Consider the following 26,401-nt stretch of genomic DNA (forward strand, 5'->3'; position numbering starts at 1 on the left):
TACACACACACACACACACCCACACAGAACACAGAACACACACCCTAGACTTTTCAGTGTCTTGTCCGGTGAATTTCCACACAGCCGGATGTGGATTAATGGCCATGTGTAGAGGATGATGTCAGTGCTGAATAACCCGTATCTCCACTTTAATACACTCAGCCTTTTACAAACACATGATAGAGAGAGAGAGAGAGAGAGAGAGGGAGAGAGTGTGATAGTGAGAGAAAGTGTGTCAGGTCCCATATATCCTCTATTGTGGTGGTCTGAGATAGTGTCAGTGTGTCAGGGAGAGGACAGTAAAACGTGTCTGTGTGTGTGTGTGTGTGTGTCTGTGTGTGTGTCTGTGTGTGTGTCTGTGTGTGTGTCTGTGTGTGTGTCTGTGTGTGTGTGTGTGTTTTCTTTGTAAGGCTGAAATCTCTCAAGCAGTGGCAGACCCTCATTATTAAAGCTAGACCTTTAGTACAGACCACAGATTTCCTAAAAAAACAAAAAAACACCTTTAAAATAATGCTAGTAACACTAATATCTGCTTAATTACTACATATGGACAAGAGTTTAGGGACACCTGTACAATTCTGATTTTCATTGGATCTTCTGATATCTAGTGTATTAAAAAGAGATTAATGTAAGAGAACGGTATTCCGTACACAGTTTCTGTATTTTCCGCGTTCCTCAGTCCTGTCACCAGTGTCCATCAGTATTCCCTACACCTGCCAACAAACAGGCAACGGTTTTCCGTACACCTCAGATTTCCGCTCGTGGTGGCTGTATTTTGCTAAACTTCACCACCTTTAACATATGAGCTTAGACTGACATAAATGCTTAGTAAAGTGTTTGTCAAATGGATTTGATAAGTTGTCTATGAATGGAAAAAATTTAATTAAACATTTTGTGCTGAAGCTGCAGCACAAAATCTCAGCTGACTATGAGAGATGAAGTGGAGCTGGAGTTAGCTCGTTTTTAAAGTAAGTTATAAACTATGATTATTAATTCCTCAATCAAATATTACAATAGATGCTGTTAGTTGGATGTTTAACGTTCCATTTTGGGTGAAATGTGACGTTAAAAATGGGTAAAACCTTACGTGAACTAGTCGATAAAGTTTTCCCCACCCCCTAGCCTCAGCGTTGTTAACCCTTCCCCACCCACCCGTTTTCGGGTGATGCGGGTGGTTCCTCCCTCCCTACCTACCGGAATTTCAAGAGAAAACACAACGTGGATGGTCACTGGCCTGTTTTGATGGAAAGAGGAATGATTGACAATGACCCCAGACTATATTTCACACATAACAATAGTTTATAATAAAGTAGTTTATTGTTTAAATGGTTGACTGTACGGAATACTGAAGTGTACGATATACTGTTCTCTTACATTATACTGCTTTTGTTGCTTTTATTGGATTGACTGTCATTATTGTCCAGACTGGAAGGCTTTCCCATACATCTCATTGGAGGAGCATTGCTGTGAGGATTTGATTGCATTTAGTGACCACGCAGCTCTTCTCAGAAGTATTGAATAGACCCCTGAATTGAATAGGTGTTTTTTTGTTGTTTTTAGGACATCTTTGGTCTGTACTAAAGGTCTAGCTTTAATAATGAGGGTCTGCCACTGCTAGAGAGATTTCAGCCTTACAAAGAAAACACACACACACACACACACAGACACACACACACAGACACACAGGGGGTTGAGAGTTTTTACAACATTCTGTAGCAATTTTTCCATAAACGTAAAACCAGCACTGTTCTGGTTCGTGAACCCGATGTTGAACAAAAGTAGGTTCTGGATCCAGGATTGTTCTTTTGCAGTAGGAACTGAAGAATACTAGGTTTTTCAGAGCAAACTGTGACCGTATCTGTTCACCACCACTGTGCAACGCCTTCTGTTGATGACGTATTATGTGATATTTTGAGGGGTTCAACTTAAACTGGTGGAAACGTGGGTTGATTCACTAAAAAGCACCACAGTCAGTTCTTATAAGACTGAAGAGAATAAGCTCTTTTAAAGGAAAAGCACTACAGTTGTCCTGTAGACATAGTGCTTTGGCGCTTATATAGCGCCTTTCTTGCCTTTCTATTACATTGTACACACAATTAATCATTTACACCAGTGTCATTTGGCAGCCAATCAAGCACAGAGTACTCTTAACCGGAAATGACTGTCCACCTGAAGGAATTCACTGTGGAGGGCACTGAGGAGCTGAACCAAGAGTGTCAAAGTCCATATCTGGACATACAGTCATACACACAACACACACAAAACACCCCAGAAACTTTACAAGAAAACTCCACCCAGATAGGGACTTGAACCCAAGACCCCAGCGCTAGGAGGCCAACGTTCTAACCACTTCTAAGCCACTGTGTTGCCCTGTATCATCAAAACTGTACCTCTACAGGGACTAGGCAAGCTGTATATGTGTGTGTATTCGCAGATCTAAGAGCAAAATACTGAATTTATTAAAGATTTTTGGATATCTAATATATTTAAATGAGCTTGTATGTGAGAAAACACTAGTTTTCAGCTAGAGTACCATGGATATATTCCAAAAACACCCCTGTAATGATAGTAATACATATAGGAGTGTGTGTGTGTGTGTGTGTGAGGGAGTGAGTCAGTAAACGGATTAGGGCCTATCTGCAGAGCTGTGTGTAATTGGGTTTGCCTTATCGTCTGGGCGCTGGCTGTGAGGTGTTAATTGAAAACGTTGATAGTGAGTGTGTGTGTGTGTGTTTCATGGCCAGAACGAGCCAAAAAGGAGGAATAAACAGTGCGTTGATTCACACACCTCACTTACGAGTAGTGTGAGAATTAGCGCTGTATTAGCGCTGCCGCTAGCAGACTGGAACCATCCGTCTCTTGGAACGACTTCAGTGTTTCGGAGGGGAAAATACGATCAAATACGGTTCCAGTAGTGGTGATGACTACAATGGTGATGATGATGATGGGGATGATGATGATGATGATGGGGATGAAGGGTATTTGCGTGAGTTTAGGGTTGTGATGTCATACGGTAAAATTTATTCATGTAACAATCTCATTAAACCATGAACTCTTGGCCGTGGTGGTTGCCTAGCAACATATTACTCCATATTCATATCGTCGCTGTCCTATGAAAAGCACTTATCTCCATTTTTGACGATTTTTAGTTTACTACATAATTTGAACAGACAAACTGTCTCGCACACTCTGATAAAATTTCTTGATGAAAGGACCAATACAAACTCTTCAAAATGACCTGAAATAAACTCTTTTTACATTGACTTCCATTGAAGGTTTACAAGGTTTTTTATCTCTCCTGTAAAGTTGCTGTTTTGGAGGTAAATTCATCATTAGAATAGCACTGCTGAGGTAAATGCATCATCAGAATGCACTGCTGAGGTAATTTTACCATTAGAGTAACACTGCTTAAGTGAATCCATCATTATAATAGCACTGCTTAAGTGAAATTATGTAGTAAACTAAAAATCAACAAAAATGAAGATGCTTGTTTTTCATTGGACAGTGACGATATGCATATTCCCCTGAAGAACCCGATTTACTGTATAATATAAACCTTTATTTCATATAAAGGTTCTTTGAAGACCAAATAAAGGCTTTTTCATGACCTATTCTGTTAAATTATGTAATTTTTGAGGATATCATATTAGTCAATGTATATCATCATTGTCCAATGAAAAACAAGTATCTCCATTTTGTTGATTTTTATTACTACATAATTTTACTTCAGCAATGCTATTATAATGATGGACTTACTTAAGCAGTGTTACTCAAATGGTGAATTTACCTCAGGGGTGCTTTTCTAATGATGAATTTACCTCAGTAGTGCTTTTCTAATGATGATAGTCAGGTACTGCACGTCCCCCTCTTACAGAGCTAAGTGTTTTTGTTTGCATAGTGTCTGTATTATCAATCAGACAGCAGCAGCAGAGACTGAAAAAGAAGAAAAAGACGAGAAGAAAGAGCTGAGAGAGGAACAGGCTTTTTAAATGTTGTCAGTCATCTGTGACATTTGCTGTGACATTTAAGCTCCCAACCCGTGTCTTCATATCAGTACCATATAAAAGCTAAAGCTAATAAAATATTTTTCTTTTGCGATCTTGTAACTCAGTGGTGGTTTGGCTAAAATGAATCTGATTTATTCAGTAAGTCTCCCCAGTTTAAGGGCGCTGAGTGGTCCAGCGGGTCAAGCATAGCTGGCACTGTGATTGGGAGATTGCTGGTTCGAATCCAGGTCATGCAGCTTGCCATCAGCTGCCAGAACCTTGAGAGAGCACAATTCACCTTGCTCTCTCTCTCTGGGTGGGTAGATGGTGCTCTTTTCCCTCATCACTCCAAAGGGTGATGTCGATCAGCACAAGGCGTCTGTGAGCTGATGTATAGGAACCGAGTCGCTGCGCTTGCCTCCGAAGCTACGTCAGCAGCAGTTCAGATTATTTTTATGTTTTAATCAATTGACACCATTAGTTCATCATTAGATCATTTCACTGTGAAATCTTTGTGTTTTTTGTAGGACGATTATTTGGTGTTCCAGTTCTTGAAGAACCTGTTGGATCCAAGGTAAGAAAATGCATCTGATTACATATTTTGATGTAGATTTTATATTAAATGAGAATGGAGCAATAGAATTTGCTTAAAACTTTTTTTTTTTACATTGACTTCCATTAAAAGTTAAGGTTTTGTTTTTTTGGAGATACTTGTTTTTCATTGGACAGTGACAATATATTACTCATGTTTAGCGAACAAGTTAGCCTTAGCACCAGCTCACCCCGAGTTTTCCCTTTCACCTTAATTTCCATTAGTGACAAGTTCTTTTTTTTTATGTAGCTCAATGTTACTAGAGGCTGCTAGAGTAGTTAAACAATAATTGTTAGTTTATTGGTCCTACTGAGTGAGTGGGTTAATGGGCTCTGCTAAAACTGCTAATAGTTGTATTAAAAAAAGGAGAAAAATAATATTTAAATTAAATATTTTATATTAAATGAATATTTCATTGTTATTTTTAAGCTGATATCTTTCTACAACATCTGTATTGTGCATTTTATTACTATGTTTATTCATTCTGATGCAGATCAGATCTTCTGTAATGCGAATAAAAAAAAATTAATACTTTTAGGCCCAGTAATTTTTGAACAGTAATACAGTCTTCTTATTTCAGGGGCCAAATAACTAGTAATTGGACAAATGAACTAAAAAGCTATTTTATTGGCTGCATTGGCTATTTCCTCGTTAATCCTTTATCAGTTAAAAGGCCTGGAGATGATTTCAGGTATGGCTTCTACATTTGGAAGCTGTTGTTTAGACTGTAATTAGGTTGGAACAAAGAAGAAACCCATTAAAGAGAGATAGAGGAAATGAAAAGAGTGACCAAATGAACAGTTTATTGGTGCATTCTGGGGAAAAAGAGTGTGTGAGTGGTGAGCTCAGGAACATCAAAGAAAGACAACGGTTGGGTATGATCATAGAATGTTGTCCACCCAGGTGAATCTGAGATCAATCTGTATAATGAATAATGTATAAAATCAATCTGTATAACCAGAATAATGGGAAGCAAAAAGTATGGAAAAGACTTGGAAGGCCTGACACAAACCTTACCACATCATCCGTAAACCGTAAAACATGGTGGTGGTGGCATGCAAAGCCCAAATCATGAAAATTGTGTCACTGTTTAAATACAGCTGTGGAAAAAAATAAGAGAGCACTTCTGATTTTATTATTTATAGGTTTATGTTTAAGTAAAATTAACATTATTGTTTTATTCTATAACCTACAGAGAACATTTCTCCCACATTTCTAATAAAAATATGGTAATTTAGAGCATTTATTTGCTCTAAATGATAAGAAATTGATGAAATACCAACAAAAAAGGTGCAGAGCTTTTAGTCTTCAAACAATGCAAAGAAAACAAGTTCATATTCATAAAGTTTTTAACTTAATAACCCTGGTTTCTAATTAAAGTTTTAATCATGCATTTAGGCATGTTCTCCTCCACCAGTCTTACACACTGCTTTTGGATCAATTCAAGTAGTTTAGCTTGGTTTGGTGGCTTGTAATCATCCATCTTCCTCTTGATTATATTCCAGAGGTTTTCAGTTTAGTATATGAAGCTGTATATTTGGGGTCTAATTGTATTCTGTAGGTTAAGCTGTTGGAAACACATTTCAGCAGTGCGGTTGTGAGCTGTTCTTCAGATGTTCTTTACTTTCAGTGATGTTGATGGAGAGAACTGTGCTCTGGATGTTCTGTCTCTCAGTTATGAACCCCCCGCTGTCTCTGTGCTGCAGTGATAGTGTAGTGATTTATGCTGAAGCGCTATTGGCTGTCCTCTGCTCTGTTACTCTAGAGGAACAGAAGGAGACAGAGGCTGATGGTATCTGTTCGCGCCGGGGTTTTGTCACCGGGGGAGGATGTGTTCCTTCAGACCCGTTCTGTACTATAGCGGCCTGTAGTGATTTGTGATGGGATTATTTGATTGGAGTATAAAAGCAGTACATATCATAGAGATACGGAGTTTCTTAACATAATAATCAGATAATATCTTATTATTTGTGAGATACTGAGTTAGAATGAGATACCGACACATTATTTTGTGATATTGAGACAAAGTGAGATAGTGACATTAATTTAAGGGATGTGACTCAGAATGAGATACTGACCCATTATTTTGAGCTGACTTATTATAATGAGAATTTAATTAAGATTGAGATACTGTTTATTGATTGTGTGTTAAGACATAATGAGATACTGACTCATTATTGTGAGATAATGGTACATGACGAGATACTGATTATTTATTGTGAGATACAGATTAATTATTCCTAGACTCATTATTACAAAAATCTGATTCATTATTTGATTCATTATCATAGCAAGATAATGACTCATTGTTGCGAGATATTGATTCACAATGAGATACTGATGCATTATGGGAATTTGATTCAGAATGAGATACTGATACATTATGGGAATTTGATTCAGAGTGAGATACAGATTCATTATGGGAATTTGATTCATATTGAGATACAGATTCATTATGGGAATTTGATTTAGATTGAGATACTGATTCATTATGGGAATTTGATTCAGATTGAGATACCGATTCATTATAGGAATTTAATTCAGAATGAGATATTTATTCATTATGGAAATTTGATTCAGAGTGATATACTGATTCATTATGGGAATTAAATTCAGAGTGAGATACTGATTCATAATGGAAATTTGATTCAAATTGAGATACTGATTCATTATTAGGAGAATTTGATTCAGAGTTCATTTTTGGGTGATATTGAGTCATAGTGGTGTGCACATCACTATTTGACCTTCACCTTCATCTGGGGCTGCATGAACCCGATTACACTCCCTCTCCACACACACACACACACACACACATGGTGTAGCCCCTTCAGGGGTGTGGATTTGCTGCTGTTTGTGCGGTGTGTGACCTGTGGGTGTTCACAGAGGGCAGACGCAGTAGAGCAGCTGTGGTGGGCGAGTCAGTCTGACTGCACAGCTGTAGCTGCAGGTAGAAAGTGCTCTTTAATACTGAGCTCAGATACACTTTCCTGACCTCACAGCGTGGAAACAGCAGCACTGATCTCTCAGACTGCTGCCTGCACTCCATCATCTGTAACAGTTACTGCACAGTCTTCTGTGACTGATCTAACAGCAGTTATAATGCTGTAGAAGTCACAGGTAATGTAGGTACAGGTTGCTGTGGCTTAATTGTGCAACTCCATTTGTCTCTTTTCTGAGTGAATAACTGCTGTTTGATGTTGTGTTTCTATTTTACCATGATAAAAACATTTAAACCACTCATACAGTGAGGAACAGCAGCAGGAGCTCCTCAGATAAAGTGCTGTTTTAATTTCTCTCCAGGCAGGGCAGCATTTGACTCCACAGAACGTAGCTTCCAAGTGTATTAGCTTGTTATGCAAACTGGCTAGCGTTAGCTACGAGCTGTGCCAGTGTGCTTCTTTGGCCGTGCTGTTATACACAGTGCTCTGCAGTGCTTTTATCTGTATTTGAAAAATGCATACCAGTTTTTGTTTATTTTTAAATAAATACATTTATTATTGATTAATTTATTAAGCCACAGTATTAATATATTTAAAATGGCTACAGTCAATGCTCTTGAAGTTTATTTACACAGAGAGGAACGTTTCTCTGAGCTGTGGTTCGATTGCACATTTCCATTTGTCTCTTTGAGTGAATAATTGCTAATTTTCTATTTTACTCGGATAAAAAAACATTCATACGGTGAGGAACAGCAGCAGGCGCTCCTCAGATGAAGTGCTGTTTTCATTTCTCTCCAGGCAGAAAAACGCTAGATAAGCGTTTGACTCCACAGAGCTGAGCTACCATCACACCATTGTGTTAGCTTATGCTAACTGGCTAGCATTAGCTACGAGCTGTGCCAGTCTGCTTCTTTGGCGGTGCTGTTCTACACAGTGCTCTGCAGCGCCTTTAGCGGTATGGCGATGTGTGAAAAATACATACCAGTTGTAATTTAATTTTATATTCATAAATGAATTATTGATTAATTTATTGAGCTACAGTGTTAATATATTTAAAAGGGCTATAGTTGCTGCTCTTGAAGTTTATTTGCACCGAGAGGAACTTTTCTCTGAGCTGTGGATCGATTACACAATTCCATTCGTCTCTTTTCTGAGTGAATGATTGCTGTTTGCTGTTGTTTGAAAATTTTTTTCTCGGATAAAAACACTAAAAACACTTATACAATAAGGAACAGCAGCAGGAGCTCCTCGGATAAAGTGCTGTTCTCATTTTCTCCAGGCAGAACAGAGCAGAATGAGCATTTGACTCCGCAGAGCCGAGCTACCGTTACTCCAGTGTGTTAGCTTGCTATGCTAACTTGCTAGATTTAGCTACAAGCTCTGCCAGTGTGCTTCTTTGGTGCTGCTGTTATACACGGTGCTCTCCAGTGCCTCTAGTGGTATGGTGGTATGGGAGAAATGTATATCGATTTTAATTCCTCCTCAGCACTAGTTAATCCTTAATAAATGTATTATTGACTCATTTACTGAGTTTATATTTTTTTATTTTTTGAGTCTGCAGGCAAGGTGAGCAGATGTTTCACCCACCCACCAAAAACCCATCTGCACATTCTCTCAGACCACTGTTCCCCCTGTTCCTTCTGTTCCCCCTGTTCCACAGATTGCCCACAGATTGTAGCATAAGCATTCCGCTCCATATCGTCCTCCAATACTGCAGAACTGCTGTAGTCAATAGAAGGCTGGTCTAACAATGGGCTCCTATGGGAACGCTCTCTCTCCTGAAGCCATATCTCAGCAGGAACACCATTCCCAGCTCAAATCCATGAACACTGACGGCCTGCATTCATATTCAGCGAGCTCTTTTCCCTGACAAAAGCATTAAATCTGCTTCAGAACGGCGCAGAATCAGCCGCCTACAAGACGTCGCCTTCTCTTTCATAATTATGATGATTTTTCAGTCCTCCAGCTCTAGAGGCGTTTAGCACTGGCTGATTGGAGCTTGATTTGAGTGCTTTGAGCTGTGATGAAGAAAAGCCTCTCTCTGCTTGGAGAAACCACTCTGCATGGTGTGTGTGTGTGTGTCTCTCATTTTTGATTTTCATTCTGGGAATAAATTGGGAAAAAGTTGTCTTGTCTTCTGGAAGGTTTGCGAGAGCTAGCCTGGAGGCTACGTGTTCACTGAATGGCACTGAATGGGTTAACTCGTCCAACTCAGAGGTCACTGAGATAAAACAGTTCATCAGAAAACTCCTGAGGTGGTGCTATGATTAAGGTTTTACTAATGCATTTCTAGGTGGTTAATACATTGTTCCTATGGTATAGCTGTTGGTTGCTAAGGTGTTTCTATAGTACAGGTGTTGGTGGCTAGGGGGTGGCTTGGTGGTGCAGATGTGGATCTATGGTACAGGTGCTGTAGCTTGGTAGTTGTTAAGGTTTTCATATGGTACAGGTGTCGGTGGCTATGGTGTGGCTTGTTGGTTGCTGAGGTCCTTCTATAGTACAGGTGTTAGTGGCCAAGGTACGGCTTGGTGGTTGATGAGCTGTTTCTATAGTACAGGTGTTGGTGGCTAGGGGTTGGCTTGGTGGCTGCTAAGGTGTTCCTATGGTACGTCTTGGTGGTTGATGAGGTGTTTCTATAGGACAGGTGTTCGTGGCTAGGTGGCTGCTAAGGTGTTCCTATGGTACGTCTTGGTGGTTCATGAGGCGTTTCTATAGTACAGGTGTTGGTGGCTTGGTGGCTGCTAAGGTGTTCCTATGGTACGGCTTGGTGGTTGATGAGGTGATTCTATGGTACCGGTGTTGGTGGCTAGGGGGAGGCTTGGTGGCTGCTGAGGTGTTCCTATAGTGCGGCTCGGTAGTTGTTAAGGTGTTCATATGGTGCAAGTGTTGGTTCTTAGGGTGCACCTTCGGCTGAAACACTCCTTATAACTTCAGTGTGAATGGCTGGAGCCAGACTACTGCCATTTAAACAAATGTTTCTTCCTAATTTTCTACATTTAAAAGTTTTCATAGATTTTTATATGGACTTTATTAGGGGTTTACATGCTAAACTATGTGGGCAAGAGTATCGGGACACACACTACTCTATATTTATGGCTATGGATTTGAAATAAGACTACTCTCTTTCTGTTTCTGTAATGCAGTGAAGGTCACTCTCCTGAGGCCGGGTTGAAGCTGGGTCCGGAGCTGTATGAGCAGTTGGTGGGCTTGCTTTGCCGTTTTAACCCCTGCCAGGTCACAGGCTTCCTCCAGACCTCCCAGCACTACCGCCTGGAGGAAACCATCGAGGTAAGAGTACTAATCAGTCTCTCACAAGTTCTCTAGTCTTGATTAAATGCAATCAAATCGTCACATCAGTGTTCCAGCATCTAGTCTAAAAAACCCTCTTAGAAATCAGAGGCTTCTACTGCAGTAAAGGAGGGGCAAACTCTCTACCTTCTATTTCAGAAGATCATCAACAGCTACAATAGATTGGTTTATTTCACTCTACACTTTTCAAGCCTACTTTTCCTGTCGTTATGATAGCAAAGACACACTGACATCAAGCTGCGTGGTGCGGGGTTGACGGCTCATCTATAGATCACTGAAATAGAGCCCAGCAAGTGTTGTAAAAAGGAATGGCAACATTACATTAATGCTCTCAACTTTGTTTGGAACGTGTTGCGGGCCTGAAAAGCAGGACTAGACATTTATTACATATATATATATATATATATATATATATATATATATATATATATATATATATATATATATATATATATATATATATATATATCAGCTATGGAAAAAAGGAGACCACTCCAGTTTCTGAATCAGTTTCTCTGATTTTGCTATGTATAGGTTTATGTTTGAGTAAAAAGAACATTATTATTTTATTCTATAAACTACAGACAACATTTCTCCCAAATTCCAAATAAAAATATTGTCATTTAGAGCATTTATTTGCCGAAAATGAGAAATGGCTGAAATAACATAAAAAAGATACAGAGCTTTCAAACCTCAAATAATGCAAAGAAAACTAGTTCATATTCATGAATGTGTAAGATTTCAGAAATCAATATTTGGTGCATTAAATCTGTTTTTTTAATGACAGTTTTCACGCATCTTGGCATGTTCTCCTCCACCAGTCTTACACACTGCTTTTGGATAACTTTATGCCACTCCTGGTGCAAAAATGTAAGCTTTTTTTTCTTCATAACTTTTGGACATATGATGCCCATCCAGTCAGTTGTGCCAAAAGTTTTCTTTGACGATTTTTTGTGAAGGCCCCAACTTCCATAATCTGCCCCCCACCACCCCCCCAACCCTGCCAAAGCATTTGTACTGGAAATACAGTGAAAACTCTTTCCCACTGCGGGCACTCAGCAGAGCTTTAATAATGGAGTGTGTTTGGGCGCGGGGTTCTGTTTAATAAGGGAGATAGCAGAGAGAGGGAGAGAGAGAGGTGGAGGGTGCTCTAGAGTACTCCAGGGTGGAGAATCAATACGGTTTTACAGCCAATGGCACCTGCTAAATATTTGATCAGGCTTAGGGAGACACACACACACACACTCAGAGAAAAGACTAGCAGTGCCATAGCTCTTCACCGACACTCTGCTGTCTCTTCCAATTCTGTCTTCCACTCCTCTTACTTACAGAATGCCCACCTGTCCGACCTTCAGTCTTGCTCTTTCTATTGCTCTCCATTTATTGTATTATATACAGCTCTGGGAAAAAAAGGACCACTTCAGTTTCTGAGTCAGTTTCTCTGATTTTGCTATTTATAGGTTTATGTTTGAGTAAAATAAACATTGTGTTTTTATTCTATAAACTACAGACAACATTCCTCCCAAATTCCAAATACAAATATTGTCATTTAGAGCATTTATTTAGAGCAGAAAATGAGAAATGGCTGAAATAACAAAAAAAGATGCAGAGCTTTCAGACCTCAAATAATGCAAAGAGAACAAGTTCATATTCATAAAGTTTTAAGAGTTCAGAAAAATCAATATTTGGTGGAATTACCCTGGTTTTTTAATCACAGTTTTCCTCCACCAGTCTTGCACACTGCTTTTGGATAACGTAACAATTAAAGCAGTTCAGTTTGGTTTGATGTCTTGTGATCACCCATCTTCCTCTTGGTTATATTCCAGAGGTTTTCAGTTTCCAGAGCTGTATATATAATAGCTCTCAAAAGTGAGTACACCTCTTACATTTTAGTAAATATTTTACTAAATCTTTTAATGAAGATACTGAAGATAAAACACGTTGATACAGCGTTAAGTAGGAGCATTGAGCATCTGTGGGGCATCCTCAGACGGATGGTACTTGCCCAAGAGAATTAAGGCAGTGCTGGAAAAAAATGCTGGATTGTTGCCACACAAAATATTGACACTTTGGGCAAAATTCTCACTGTGAGTTTTAGGGGTGGGCAATATTATATTGTATACAATATATCGTGACACAGAAATATCATGATATTAAAAATCCATATCGTGCAGTTTATATGCATGCACTAAATATTATGCAATATTATTTGCTGCATTATATTATTTTATGCTATATTATTTATTTTGCCACATTCTTCTAAAGTAATATTTTTTATTACATATATGTTTAATAATATGTCCTATAGATATTAAAATATATATATATGTGTATTTCTTTGCCATTTTTAATTATGATTATTCTGTTATACTATTATACTATATTCCTGAAATGAATGAATTATTTTAGTTTTCTAATATCGCCTAGTATATCGTTATCGCAAAAATACCCTGAAATATCGTGATATTATTTTAGAGCCGTATCGCCCACCCCTAGTGAGTTGTATTCACTTCTGTTGCCAGTGGTTTAGACAGTAATAGCTGTGTGTTGAGTTGTTTTAAGGGGACAGCAAATGTGTACACAGACTAATTTACATTGTATGAACATGTCATATCTTCAGTGTTGTTGTCTAAGACCCTTCATGGCCTAGATGGGTATGAAGCTCCTGAGCAGGAGTGTCCAAACTTTTGAATGGTCATTTATAAGTGTTAATTAACTGTCCTAATGAACTTTCTTCTCTTATAGATCACCAGGCAGCACAAGCAGCACGAAGCCACCGCCTACCTGCTGGAGAAAAAGGGGGATGTTCAAGGAGCCTTCGACGTTCTGCTCCAGGTAAGAGACCTCGAACCCTAAACTTTAAACTATATCCCTGATCCCTACATCTAAACCCTGATCTCTTCCATTAAATCTGCACCCTAAACCCTGACACTTTCCTAACCATACACCTCAACTCACACAGTGTCCGTCTGCCTTAAGGCACTGAAATTGACCATTACAAACTCGTGACCATAAACTCTAAACCAGGGGTGTCCAAACTTTTTTTGTTGGGGGCCAGAAGGACAAATATATTTGAAGTCACGTGCCACAGACTTTATAAAGTTCATTCATTATAAAACAAATAATGAAATATACCACTTTAAATAATACATTTTCCTGATTAATTTCATTTACACACCATTTTACTTGACTTACTATCTTTATCTTTGACAGTGTTGTGTAAACTAAGATTTTTCAAATTGATGTTTCATTTCATGATGTCTCTTAATATTAAACTCCTTAATTACGGCAACTTTTAGACTCTTTTACCCCGTTTTTCTGCGCTAGAAATGCGCACTCTCTCCGCTTTTAGACTCTTTGCCCCGTTTTCTGCGCTAGAAATGCGCACTCTCTCCGCTTTTAGACTTATAAAAACCTGCTCAACAGCAGGCCAACTTTCATTCTATTTCTAAAATACCTCGTGGGCCGCTCCAAAAAAGGAAACGGGCCGTAGTTTGGACACCCATGCTCTAACCCATAAACCCTACTTATAGTCCCTGATCCTGAAACTTAAATTCAAACCATGATCCTAATCCTTGAAAGTTTTAGTCTATAAATAAGATCTTGATTTATGTTGTATCTGGTGTGATAAAAAAATTGTCCCAGTCCAAATGGAATGTAAGGGATAATAACATTTACGGAAAATTAATCCAAGTTTGAGAAAAAAAAAAAAAACAACACCCAAAACATTGCAGAAATATAGAGGCAGATATAATGTTATGCTTAATCATTGCACAGAACCAGTCAAAAGTGTGGAAACGCATTCTGATTCAATGTTTTTCTTTATTTCTTTATTTATTGATTTTCTACATTGTTACATTACATTACATTTGGTAGACGCTTTTGTCCAAAGCGACTTACAATAGTGAAGTACAAAAGTAATAGAGACAACATTTTTAGAAAGGGCCTGAAGGAGGTCAAAGGGAAATTATGGGATAGAGGATTAAAGGAGGGGGAAAAGGGAATGAGGTTAGAAGTAGTTAGTTTGTTAAAGGTGTTAGGTGCTCTTTGAAGAGCTCTGCATTGTAGATTAATATTAAAGACATTTAATCAATTAAGGGACACATATTAAATGAAATCACGTAGTAAACAGTAAAAAAAGTGTTTCCCCTCCACATTAATCCCCTTATCTAAACCTGATCAACTGATATTGTCGTGATTTGAGATAGTTTGGGATGAGCTGGAGCTTCACTATTATTCAGCACCTCCAGGAACTCCTTCCTTCAAGATGCTGAGAACACTATTCAAGGTGACTCTCCCTCATGAAGATACTGAGATTAAAATCTCACTAAGTGTGTGCAGATCTGTCCTCAAAGATAAATGTGCTGCAGTATAAAACATATTCTGGTTCTGTAAACACTTTTTGTTTACAGAATAATCCAGCATGTGTTCCTGTAGCTTTAATATAGTCTTCAATATTAAATTTACAATGTAAAAAAAATCATTAAAATAAAGAAAACACATTGAATGAGAAGAAGAGGTGTGTTGAAAATTGTGACTAGTACTGTATGTTATGTATTAATCAAAATACATGTGTGTGTGTGTGTGTGTGTGTTAGACACTGAAGGACAAGCTGCACACAGTAACTGAAGAGCCTTTACCACCTTCTGGGCTGAAGGGAAGTGAAGCAGGAGATGAAGAGCAGACGCCCATGGCCAGAGTAAATGAAGCCCTGAGTGACATCATCTCACTGTGCCAAAGGAGCTCACATGGCCTTAACCAGCAGCAGAGAGAGGTGTGTGTGTGTGTGTGTGTGTGTGTGTGTGTGTTTTGACCTTTTCAAGACAAAATGTCCTGACTTTGGGCAAAAAACAAATATCATCATCACAGGACCTGCGGGTTTCCACAGTTCAAGTTAGAGAACACCCACCAGGAAGGACGTACTACGAGATTCTGTAGCATTGCTGTGAGGATTTGATTGCATTTAACATCAAAAGTAATTGTTAGTGAGGTCAGAATGTTGTATTACCTCATCATCCCCAGATCAGCCAATCCAAGATCATTTAAAGCATTGGATGAAGCTCCATCATTCCAGAGAAGGCAGTACCACTGCTCCACAGCTCAGTTTTGGGGGTATTTATATCCCTACCTCCCCCCAAACCTGGCATTAGACATTAGCTGTCAGTTTATATATTATATTGTGTATACTAATTATAATCAGCTCCAGGTAGTCCTATTGTTTTGGCAGTGCTGCTCTCCAGGGACTAGTTAGCAATAGGTGCAACTAAAGTAACTGAATACAGTTCTGTTGTTCTGTAGAAGTGGTGTCCACGTCGCTGGTTTGAATCCCGGTCATGCAGCTTGCCATCAGCTGCTGGAGCCCCGAGAGAGCACAATTGGCCTTGCTCTCTGATTTTAGTATTTAGTAGGTATATGTTTGAGTAAAATATAAAAGTAAAGTTGTTTTATTCTATAAACCACGGACAACATTTCTCCAAAATTCCAAATAAAAATATTGTTATTTAGAACATTTATTTTTTTGCAGAAAATGAGAAATGGCTGAAATAACCCTGGTTTTAATCGGTTTTCATGCATGTTCTTCTCCACCAGTCTTACACACTGCTTTTAGATAAGTTTATGCCACGCCTGGTGGTAAAATCAAAGAAACTCCTAATTTTTACATGGTCTCTCTCTCTCTCTCTCTCTCTCTCTCTCTCTCTAACATTCTGATTCTGGCTCTTGATTCCAAAACGCGATAAACACCGTTTTTAAAAAAAATGAGTTAGAGCCAGAATCAGAATGTTATGTGACCGCTCTTGAAAAGCCAATATTCAATTTTCATCAAAACGACACACCCGCCGTGTAATACTGCCCCGCTTTCTCTCTTTCTTTCCAAAACGCAACAAACGCCAGTCTTGTTTTCCCTCAGAACGCCACATCTCCCCTCATCCAATCACAGTGCAGCATTCCACGAGCTATAGAATGTAAACATTACAGCACGCGCCCTGTTGAGCCGGCCGGCATTTCGTATACACACTATACTACACCACACCACACTACACTACATTACACTACAGCACATGAATGTAACGTGAATTGGGGGATTTTATAGTCTTAATGTCTTGTTCGTTAATGAAATGTTGCACTTTTTCGAAAGGAAATGTTTTGAAATTTGTGTTTTTAGGCCCAAATGGTCAAACTATTATATTCAAATGTACAATTTACTGTTATTTATTATAGTATTTTGCACTTTTTCAGTAAAAAAAAAAATTCTATTGATGCCAAAGGATATATAAGACATTTTGAAAAAAAAACATGGCATGGATTTATTGCGTTTTGCGAAAAAACGAATTATTTTTAAAAATAAATCTTTAAATATTAAAATCTTGATTTTATTTTTTTTTGTGTTATTTTAACCTTAGTATGGTATTTGATAGTTTGAAACAGAAAACGGTGGTTTTCAGCCTACCATTTTCTTGCTAAAGAAAACCCTTTTTTACTCAAATTGATAAAAATGGATGTATAGCGTTTTGGAACCAAACTCTTCATAAATATATATATATATATATATATATATATATATATATATATATATATATTATGTATGTATACTATATGAGAATTAACTAACATCCAGACCCTGTGTGGGTCCTTGGTAATGGATCCTGCTGGAATCTCTTAAGTGCTTCTCATTTATTTATAAGCAGATAATATTAATACAAAATAACCTACTTTTATGTTTCATATTTCTCTCTCTCTCTCTCTCTCTCTCTCTCTCTCTCTCTTTCTTTTTCATAGGCTCTCTGGTTTCCTCTGCTTGAAGCCATGATGTCTCCGCAGAAACTCCTCAAAGGTCCCAACGCCAAGCACACTTCTGAGGGTGAGCCCACACACACTTACACTCTCTCACACACAAATACACTCTCACACACACACACACTCACACACTTTCTCACACACTGCAGATATACTTTATCTGCAGTCGTTTAGTGGAGGCTGCAGGCGTGTTCTGCAGATTGGGGCTGGCAGTGTGTGGTCATTGTTAGGAAGAGTGTAATGAAGAGCTGAAGCCGGTTCAGTGTGGACGAGCCTCTGATAAAACATTCAATTTAACTAATAACCCCAGCCTGAGGAGCGAGACTCACTCCCTCCCGCCTCCTCTCCCTCACAGCCAGCCTGATACACCACACTCTCAGCTGGAGCTCATTTTACATTCCCTCACTCAGAGTGTGTATGAGTGTGTGTGAGAGTGTGTGTGTGCTCTTGCTGTCAGCATTATTCTCAGGAGTGGCTCAGCATTGTTAAAATAGATTATTCCAGTGTTTTCCTACCTGTTCTCAGTCTGCTGCTCTCTGTAATAGTAGAACACAGTTCAGGGGTGGAGTACTGGGTGAAACACATTTCGTACAAAAAAAAGAGAACGTACAAAATGTAAAAATCGTTAAAAATAGCACACTTAAAACTAGGTCTCAATTGTCTAAATAAAAAATATCCCGTACCTAATGCTAATGCTGCTCTAGCAGGGCTAGCTGGCGTTTCCAGCAGGCTACCGGCCGATAGTACTCCCCTCTGGGCGGCAATAAAGCTAATACTTAGTGTAGTTATCAGCTAATGCTAATACTGCTCCAGCAGTGCTAGCTAAAGTTAACTGTAGGCTACAGGACAATAATACTCACCTCTGAATGGCGAAAGAGCTATTGCTTAGCGTGGTTAGCAGCTAATGCTAATATTGCTCCAGCAGTGCTAGCTGGGCATAGTTGCAAGCTATAGGCCGATAGTACTCACCTCTGAACGACAATAGAGCTAGCGCTTAGCATGATTAGCAGCTAATGCTAATATTGCTCCAGCAGTGCTAGCTAAAGTTAACTGTAGGCTACAGGACAATAATACTCACCTCTGAATGGCGAAAGAGCTATTCCTTAGCGTGGTTAGCAGCTAATGCTAATATTGCTCCAGCAGTGCTAGCTGGGCATAGTTGCAAGCTATAGGCCGATAGTACTCACCTCTGAACGACAATAGAGCTAGCGCTTAGCATGATTAGCAGCTAATGCTAATATTGCTCCAGCAGTGCTAGCTAAAGTTAACTGTAGGCCTCAGACCGATAATACTTACCTCTAAATGGCGAAAGAGCTAGTGCGTAGCGTGGTTAGCAGCTAATGCTAATATTGCTCCAGCAATGCTAGCTAAAGTTAACTGTAGGCAACAGAACAATAATACTCACCTCTCAATGGCGAAAGAGCTAGTGCTTAGTATGATTAGCGGCTAATGTTAATACTGCTCCAGCAATGCAAGCCAGGATTTAGCAGCAGGCTACAGGCTGGTAATACTTACCTCTGAGCGATAAAAGAGCTAGCACTTAGCACAGTTAATGCTAATACTGCTTTAGCAGTGCTGGACGAAGTTAGCTTTACTGCTCCTTACAACTTGACTGGTAGAATTCATACATAAAGCGCATTGGAGTATAAGGTGCACTGATGATTTTGGGGAAAATTGAAGGGTTTAAAATGCACCTTATAGTGCAAAAATTACAGTATATATACAATAATAATACAGCTAGAATGTATTTTAAGAACATAAATAAACAGTTAACAATCATCAAAGTCTGTCTCTGTGTCCACAGCACTGAAAGAGCTCACTATGACAGTATTAAACAGCATGTCCAGCTTCATCGCCCTGCCTGCCATCATCCAGCGCATTCTGCAGGTGAGTACACCCAACCATATAATTAACATGCATATCCTTTTATTATTATATAATAAAAAGTGTGCCAACAAATACTGAGAGATAGGACTTCCTGAAATATTATCTATAGCACAATTGGCCTTGCTCTCTCTGGGTGGGTACAGTAGATGGTGCTCTCTCCCCTCATCACACCTAGGGTGATGTTGATCAGCATGAGGCGTCTGTGAGCTGATGTATCGGAACCGAGTTGCTGCGTTTTCCTCTGGGCACGCTGTGATGCTCAAAAAGAGTTCAAAAAGAGGTGGTGGCTGAATTCACATGTATCGGAGGAAGCATGTGCTAGTCTTCACCCTCCTTGTGTTCGGGTATTACTAGTGCTGGGGGAAACTTTGAACTCTAAAATTTACTCAAATATTTTTTTCAAACGCTTAGCCAACCTATAATAATTACTAACATTAACGGCAAGTCAGACGCCAAAGGATAGTATATATTTTTGTATTGAACCTACACCCTACCCTGAGGGTCACCTTCCTAGAAATGTAATATTCTCTGGTTTTGCTGCAGTTAGTGGTGGCTCACCTGGTTAGCTAGCATTAGCTTTTAGTCTATTTAGCCTCGTAACTACGTGTTGCACAATGCAGACAGCAGCAGTTGTGATTGATCTGTCAATAAGTGCGCCAAGTCAACTTTACCCTATAAGATTCTTCCCTGGCCTTCACATAGTGGCTCATCCTGTAGTTAATGTTGAGTCACCTGGTTGGCTAGCATTAGCTTTTAGCAGCGTTTCTATATTCTTAAGAATAACCCTCTTTATTCAGCCTGTAAAGGATTTTCAGTTTTTATTCTGCAACCAATTTCACATTTTCACATCTAGGATAAATGGCTGGAACAGATACACTGTTGAAACTCTATTGGTCATCACACACACACACACACACACATATATAAAGAGAGAGGGAAATATCTAGTATTATCCTGCAGACTGGATTAACCCTCGCCTTCTATAAGCAGATGAGATGCACTGCTGAATGTGAATTCCAATGGAAGCTTTGAGCCTATCAAAATACTCTCTCCCACACACACACACACACACACAGCTTGGAGATGTTTCCGGAGTGTATAAACTGTTGCGTCAGTGGATAAAGTGAGAGGACAGCAGTGTGTTATCTGCTTTCATTGAGGCAGATAGCTCATATCAGCACTTCTGTACAAGCCGCTGTGTTCTGTTCTGCTCAGCTGATAACACTATATGGCCAGAAGTATTGGGACACCTGCTTATTTACTAGGGCTGCACGATATATCGGTTAAGCATCGTCATCGCGATGTGCGCATGCGCAATAGTCACATCGCAGGACGTGTGATATCACTTAAATCAATTAAATCAAACACGTCATGTTACAACGCTTTGATTCTTGACACAAGAAGTAGATACACAGCGCTGTCTCTGTCTCAGTTAAGTAAAGCTAAGCTAAGTAAACCAAACTGTAATTTAAAAATAATAATAATAAATTATTTTAAAGTCAAACAATCACTAGATGTTAATCTATATCTAGATTTCTCTCCTGAAAACTGTTTATTTGGGTGTGTAAAGCACTTTAGTTTATTTACAGTAAGCTTTGATTTCCAGATTTCTACTAAGGCTGGGTGCAGCAGCATTAGCGTTAATAGCTAACCGCTAGTAAATGCTGCCAGACAGTGCTATGCTGAGGAACCCTGAGTTTTCCGGTAAGCCAGGGCATATTAGTTAGCGGCTCATCCCTCGAAGCTTGTTTCAACACGGTAAATGCCGAGGCTGTGTGTTTAGTGGGTAATGCTAATGCTGCTCCAGCAGTGCTAGCCGGGCTTAGAAGCAGGCTACAGGCCAAAAATACTTACCTCTGAACAGCAAAAGAGCTAGCGCTTAGCGTGGTTAGTGGCTAATGCTATTACTGCTCCAGCCTCAGTGCTGGAGAACTAAATTGAAACTAACTATATTGCTCTCTACAACGCACTGAAAAAGATTTTAAGTGCTCATTATAGTCCGAAAAAATTACATAATTTTTCAGAGGCACAGTCAAAACAACTACAAAAAAATACTGGCAAGATGGCTGCATAAGTGACTAAAGAAACCCACAAATTTAAGTATTTTCCTTGTTAAAAATTACAATAAATGCTGTATTACTATAGGTTAATGTGCAGTTTCAATGTCCATTTTCTTCATAACAAGCATTAAAAAAATCACTGTTAGTTCGTCTCAGTAGCTAGATAGCTTGCTAACTTCCCCGCTCCACCTTAAATGGTGAGACAGATGGCAGAGTCTGCCGTATTTAAGGTGGAACGGAGAAATAAAGGTTAATAAAAGCTAATTTCAGCATCACCTGCCCACTCTCTTAAGACATACAATAAAGCCCTAAAGTGAACTAGTTTAGCAGCAGAAGCAGCTAGGTTGCTGAACTTTAGCGCTCCACTGCTATAGCTATATCTGTATCGGGTTCCTGAAGGGTTGTCCCAGTTGTCCCTTAGGTGGACGATTTTACCCCTTTCCCTTCTAAAAGAAAAGTGTTACGCTCCAAAACAAGGTTTAGGGGTACAAAAGAGAAATTGGAACTGGGCCTTAATCTCTGTTCTGGATTCATACGACCCTGATGTTGCATCACAGTTTGTCTCCACATTAAAAATGCATCTTTACATCATCACTTAGCCAGACGCTCAGTCTGGCGGCAGGATAAACAGATAGCTCAGCTATCCCCTGATGGTGACATTTGATGGCATTTGCTCAGTGTGATGATCAGCACTGCTCCAGTGTGAATGCTAATGCGCATTCTGGAATGCATGAATGCTAATGCACATCCAGACATTAGCATCTGTGCTAATGTGTGTACATGTACGAATTCTAGCATGAATGCTAACGGGAATATTTATTGGAAATATATACAGCTCTGGAGTTTAAATGAACATTATTGTTTATTCTATAAACTACAGACAACATTTCTCCCAAATAAAAATATACTCATTTAGCTGCAGAAAATAAGAAATGGCTAAAATAACAATAAATGTACAGAGCTTTTAGACCTCAAATAATGCAAAGAAAACAAGTTCATATTCATAAAGTTTTAAAAGTTCAGAAATCAATATTTAGTGGAATAACCCTGGTTTTTAATCACAGTTTTCATGCATTTGGGCATCATGTTCTCCTCCACCAGTCCTCCACACTGCTTTTGGACTAACTCCTGCTGCAAAAATTCAAGCAGTTCAGTTTGGCTTGATGGCTTGTGATCATCTATCTTCCTCTTGATTATATTCCAGAGGTTTTCAATTTGGTAAAATCAAAGAAACTCATCTTTTTTAAGTGGTTTCTTATTTTTTTCCAGAGCTGTGTATACTGTTCCGCGTTGATTGAGTGGCTTTTAAGATGTGTGAACTGCTCTGTTGGAAATACTATAGGAATGGTGTGTGTGTGTGTGTGTTTTCAGTTTTTCAGAGCTTGAGAAACAGCTGCTCAAATACATCACAGCAGTGTGTCTCATGTCTCACTGCAGGAGGTCTGGTGTGTGTGTGCGTGTGACTGAAATTCAGGATGAAGTGAGTTTTTTCTTGTTTTGTTTGTTGATGGTGTTAGCGTTGTGTTGTTTTGGTACATGTGAATTTTCCTCACATCTGCTCACATAGTCTCTCTCTCTTTCTTTACACAGAGAATATGGATTAAAATTGCTGTATTGTGGTAAAATAAAGGGTGTAAAACTGCATTGTGGTGTAATGAGATGATTCAAAGGTGGCAGCTGTTAATTTAATGTATTTGTGATGTTTATCTTAATCCTAAAATTGTATGAAGCTACTGTATTTTTCTATAAAGCACACCTAACATCCTTAAATTTTCCCACAAATTGTCGGTGCGACTTATGTATGTATTTACCAGTCAGGTATTAAGAGGCAGTAAAGCCACTCCACTGAAGTACAGAGTTATACAGGAGTTTCAGTTTAGTTCTCCAGCAGTATTAGCATTCGCCGCTACCACGCTAAGCGCTAGCTGTTTGACTGTATAGAGGTGAGTACTATCGGAATATAGCCAGCTCCTAACCCCGACTAGCACTGCAAGAGCAGCATTAGCATTACCCGCTAACCACGCTAAGCGCTAGCCACTATTTCTGCGTTCAGAGATTAGTATCATTGGCTTGTAGCCTGCTGCTAGCCCCGACTAGTACTGCTGGAGCAGCATTAGCATTGCTCGCTAGCAGTTAGCCGCTAATGCTTATGCTAATGGTCCAGCTTCAGTTGAAACTTGGAAATCTAATCTTATTCCTAATAAACGGAAGCATTTTACTCACCCAAATAAACAGTTTTCAGGAGAGAAATCTAAATGTGTAGATGAATTAATACCCAGGACCTTTTAAGAACTACAATTTTGTTTACTTAACTCAGCTTAGCTTTACAGAGACCTGCTGAATTAGAAAGAAAACATGGCGACACCCCTCTTCTTTACAAGTGTCGCATAAAATGCGCTTTATTACCCGGTGCGCCATATGTATGAAAATAGACCCGAAAATAGACTTTCATTTAAAAAAACGCGAAAAATGCACTATATTAATTCTTAAATCATAGGGTCAATATGGTATCAGCCCACCCTTTGCAGCTGTAACAGCTTCACCTCTTTTGTGAAGGGTTTTCACAAGGTTTAGGAGTGTGTTTATGGGATTACTTTTTCTTCCAGTGGAACTAAGTGGCCATGCTAAACCCATTATCCCCCCTCTACCAAACTTTTCACTTGGCACAGTGCAGTCAGACAAGTAGCGTTTTCTTTGCTGTTGTCTGTGGGGGTGTTGTTGTTTGGCTGTCTGTTGCTTAGTAGCGAGACCCACAATGCATTTTGGGACACATTTAGCTTGCTTAGTAAGCAGCGATGTTTACTATAAATCCTGATGCATTATGGGATTTTAAATTGTCCTCAAAATCATGTTCGAATTCCTCCTTACGATTTGAACGCTTAGAGAAAAATGGCTGACAATTTCAATAGTGCCCTATCTAGTAAATTGAGAGCCATATCGGTCACAGCCTAGGAAAAAAGGGGGATTTTTGATTTCCTGACGATAAAGCCAACGCTTAGACAGTTGCGTCAGACAGTTTTTATTGTAAGAATTGGTTCCGGTTGTGAAGTCTCTACCAAACTTTTCACTTGACGCAGTGCAGAGAAGTAGCATTCTTTTTGATGTTGTCTGTGGTGGTGGTGTTTCCAGTCTCTTCCATTGTGTTATAATGTCACTGACAGTTGGCTGTGGAATATATTTAGTAGTGAGTAGTGAAATTTCACCACTGGACTCGTAGCACAGGTGCACTAAGCTCCTGAGAGCCTGAGACCCATTCTTTCACTAATGTCTATAGAAACAGTCTGCATGGCTATATGCCTTTTTGCAATATAGTGTATGTGCTATATATATATATATATATATATATATATATATATATATATATATTCCTCAGTGTGTGTGTGTGTGTATGTTCATGTATGTGTGCTATGAATAGACTGTGTCCCATAGGTAATGCTGTGGTGATAGAAAGCTGCAGCTACATCAGCCTGGAGAAAGGTCATTCAATACAGACACAACAATACACTGCTCATCTCCCCTCTCTCTCTCTCTCTCTCTCTCTCTCTCTCTCTCTCTGCTCTCACTCTCTCTCACTCCTCATGTCACCACACACACACACACACACACACACACACACACACACACAGTTTTCACACGTGCAAACCTGTTTTCTCTCACAGTTACCGGTTTATAAAATTAATTAATTGGATTAATTGGATATTAATTAATAATATAAAAAAAAAAAAATCATAGGAGCTTGATCACCACTGATCATATTATTATAATTCCATTCTTGATGTTGTGCCGATTTCTCTTTTTAGGTTAATAAACCAGGGTTCGTACGGTCATGAAAAACCTGAAAAAGTCATGGAATTTTCCAGGCCTGGATAAGTTTTGGAAAAATAAAAATACCCAGAAAGTGTTGGAAAAGTCCTGAAAATTTCTTTACAAATCTTCGTATTTCCGTTTATCGATTAAAAAAAATCTATTTTGAGCTACAAATATGTCAGCTCTGAGTTAATTCAGTAATTTAGCCCTGCACAATTGAGCCTTCGGGATCTGATACACATTTTATTATTAAAAATTGTGTGCCACAATCATTATAGACCTATTATAATCAATTGTATTTAGTTTTAATTGATTTGTGGTTTTATTGTCCATGTTTGCACTGTTTTAAAAATCGTATGGTCATGAAAATTTGCCTTAAAGGCATTGGAAAAGTCGTGAAAAAATCATGGAACTTTATTGGTTAAAAAGTGTATGAACCCGGATAAACATCCACTTAATGTATATGTTAAATGTTAAAGGTTTATTACACTATTACAACTCTAGTGTTAGACTAGATGTGTAAATGCATGATATCACGCTATGTTGATGAAAATCATGATTAGTCCCTCCAAAGAACACTTCTCCATGTATCGCAATACAAAATAATATATAACAATATATCGCAATATCATTATTTTGCTCCACTCCTAATCAATAGCACTTGACTCTGACTCTGTTCTCTATTGATTACTCTATTGCATTGTATGCAAAGAGCGCTCTGTATTGTTCTGTACTAGGTCCTAGCATGAGCCCCACCCACTTAACTTAACCTTTTAGAGATGCTCTCTTCACTCTTCTGTCTCTAGTGTTAGTCTTGTGTTTAGATCCTGTATTTTACTCAGATTTTCTGCATGCGATCATAATATATAATCTTGATTACAGTATTGAAATGTACTGCAGTAAATAGAATTTATGACCTCTGTATTGTGATATGTATCATATTGTAAGTTCTTGCTGTTTTGCAGCCGTAGTTGCGTTAGTAGTCATATTATTCCGTTATCTGCAACAAAATTGTATTTTTGTTAT

At 38.8% G+C, this 26,401-nt stretch overlaps 1 protein-coding gene across 3 annotated transcripts in view; it reads left to right on the forward strand.

Moving 5' to 3' along the window:
* Positions 1-26,401, forward strand: part of vps8 (VPS8 subunit of CORVET complex) — a 158,313-nt gene that overhangs the window by 74,561 nt on the left and 57,351 nt on the right. For 2 of the 3 annotated variants that reach the window (XM_049470132.1, XM_049470133.1), the window contains exons 34-39: positions 4,514-4,560; positions 10,661-10,805; positions 13,572-13,661; positions 15,424-15,600; positions 17,604-17,685; positions 19,426-19,508. In XM_049470132.1, the coding sequence (XP_049326089.1) occupies positions 4,514-4,560; positions 10,661-10,805; positions 13,572-13,661; positions 15,424-15,600; positions 17,604-17,685; positions 19,426-19,508 (624 nt within the window). Of the gene's footprint in view, positions 1-4,513; positions 4,561-10,660; positions 10,806-13,571; positions 13,662-15,423; positions 15,601-17,603; positions 17,686-19,425; positions 19,509-22,939; positions 23,049-23,158; positions 23,213-26,401 lie in introns of those variants that run through there. The other variant, XR_007428212.1, reaches the window with a different exon arrangement.

This window comes from Astyanax mexicanus, chromosome 21, assembly GCF_023375975.1.
Source record: "Astyanax mexicanus isolate ESR-SI-001 chromosome 21, AstMex3_surface, whole genome shotgun sequence".
NCBI classification, from domain to species: Eukaryota; Metazoa; Chordata; class Actinopteri; order Characiformes; family Acestrorhamphidae; genus Astyanax; species Astyanax mexicanus.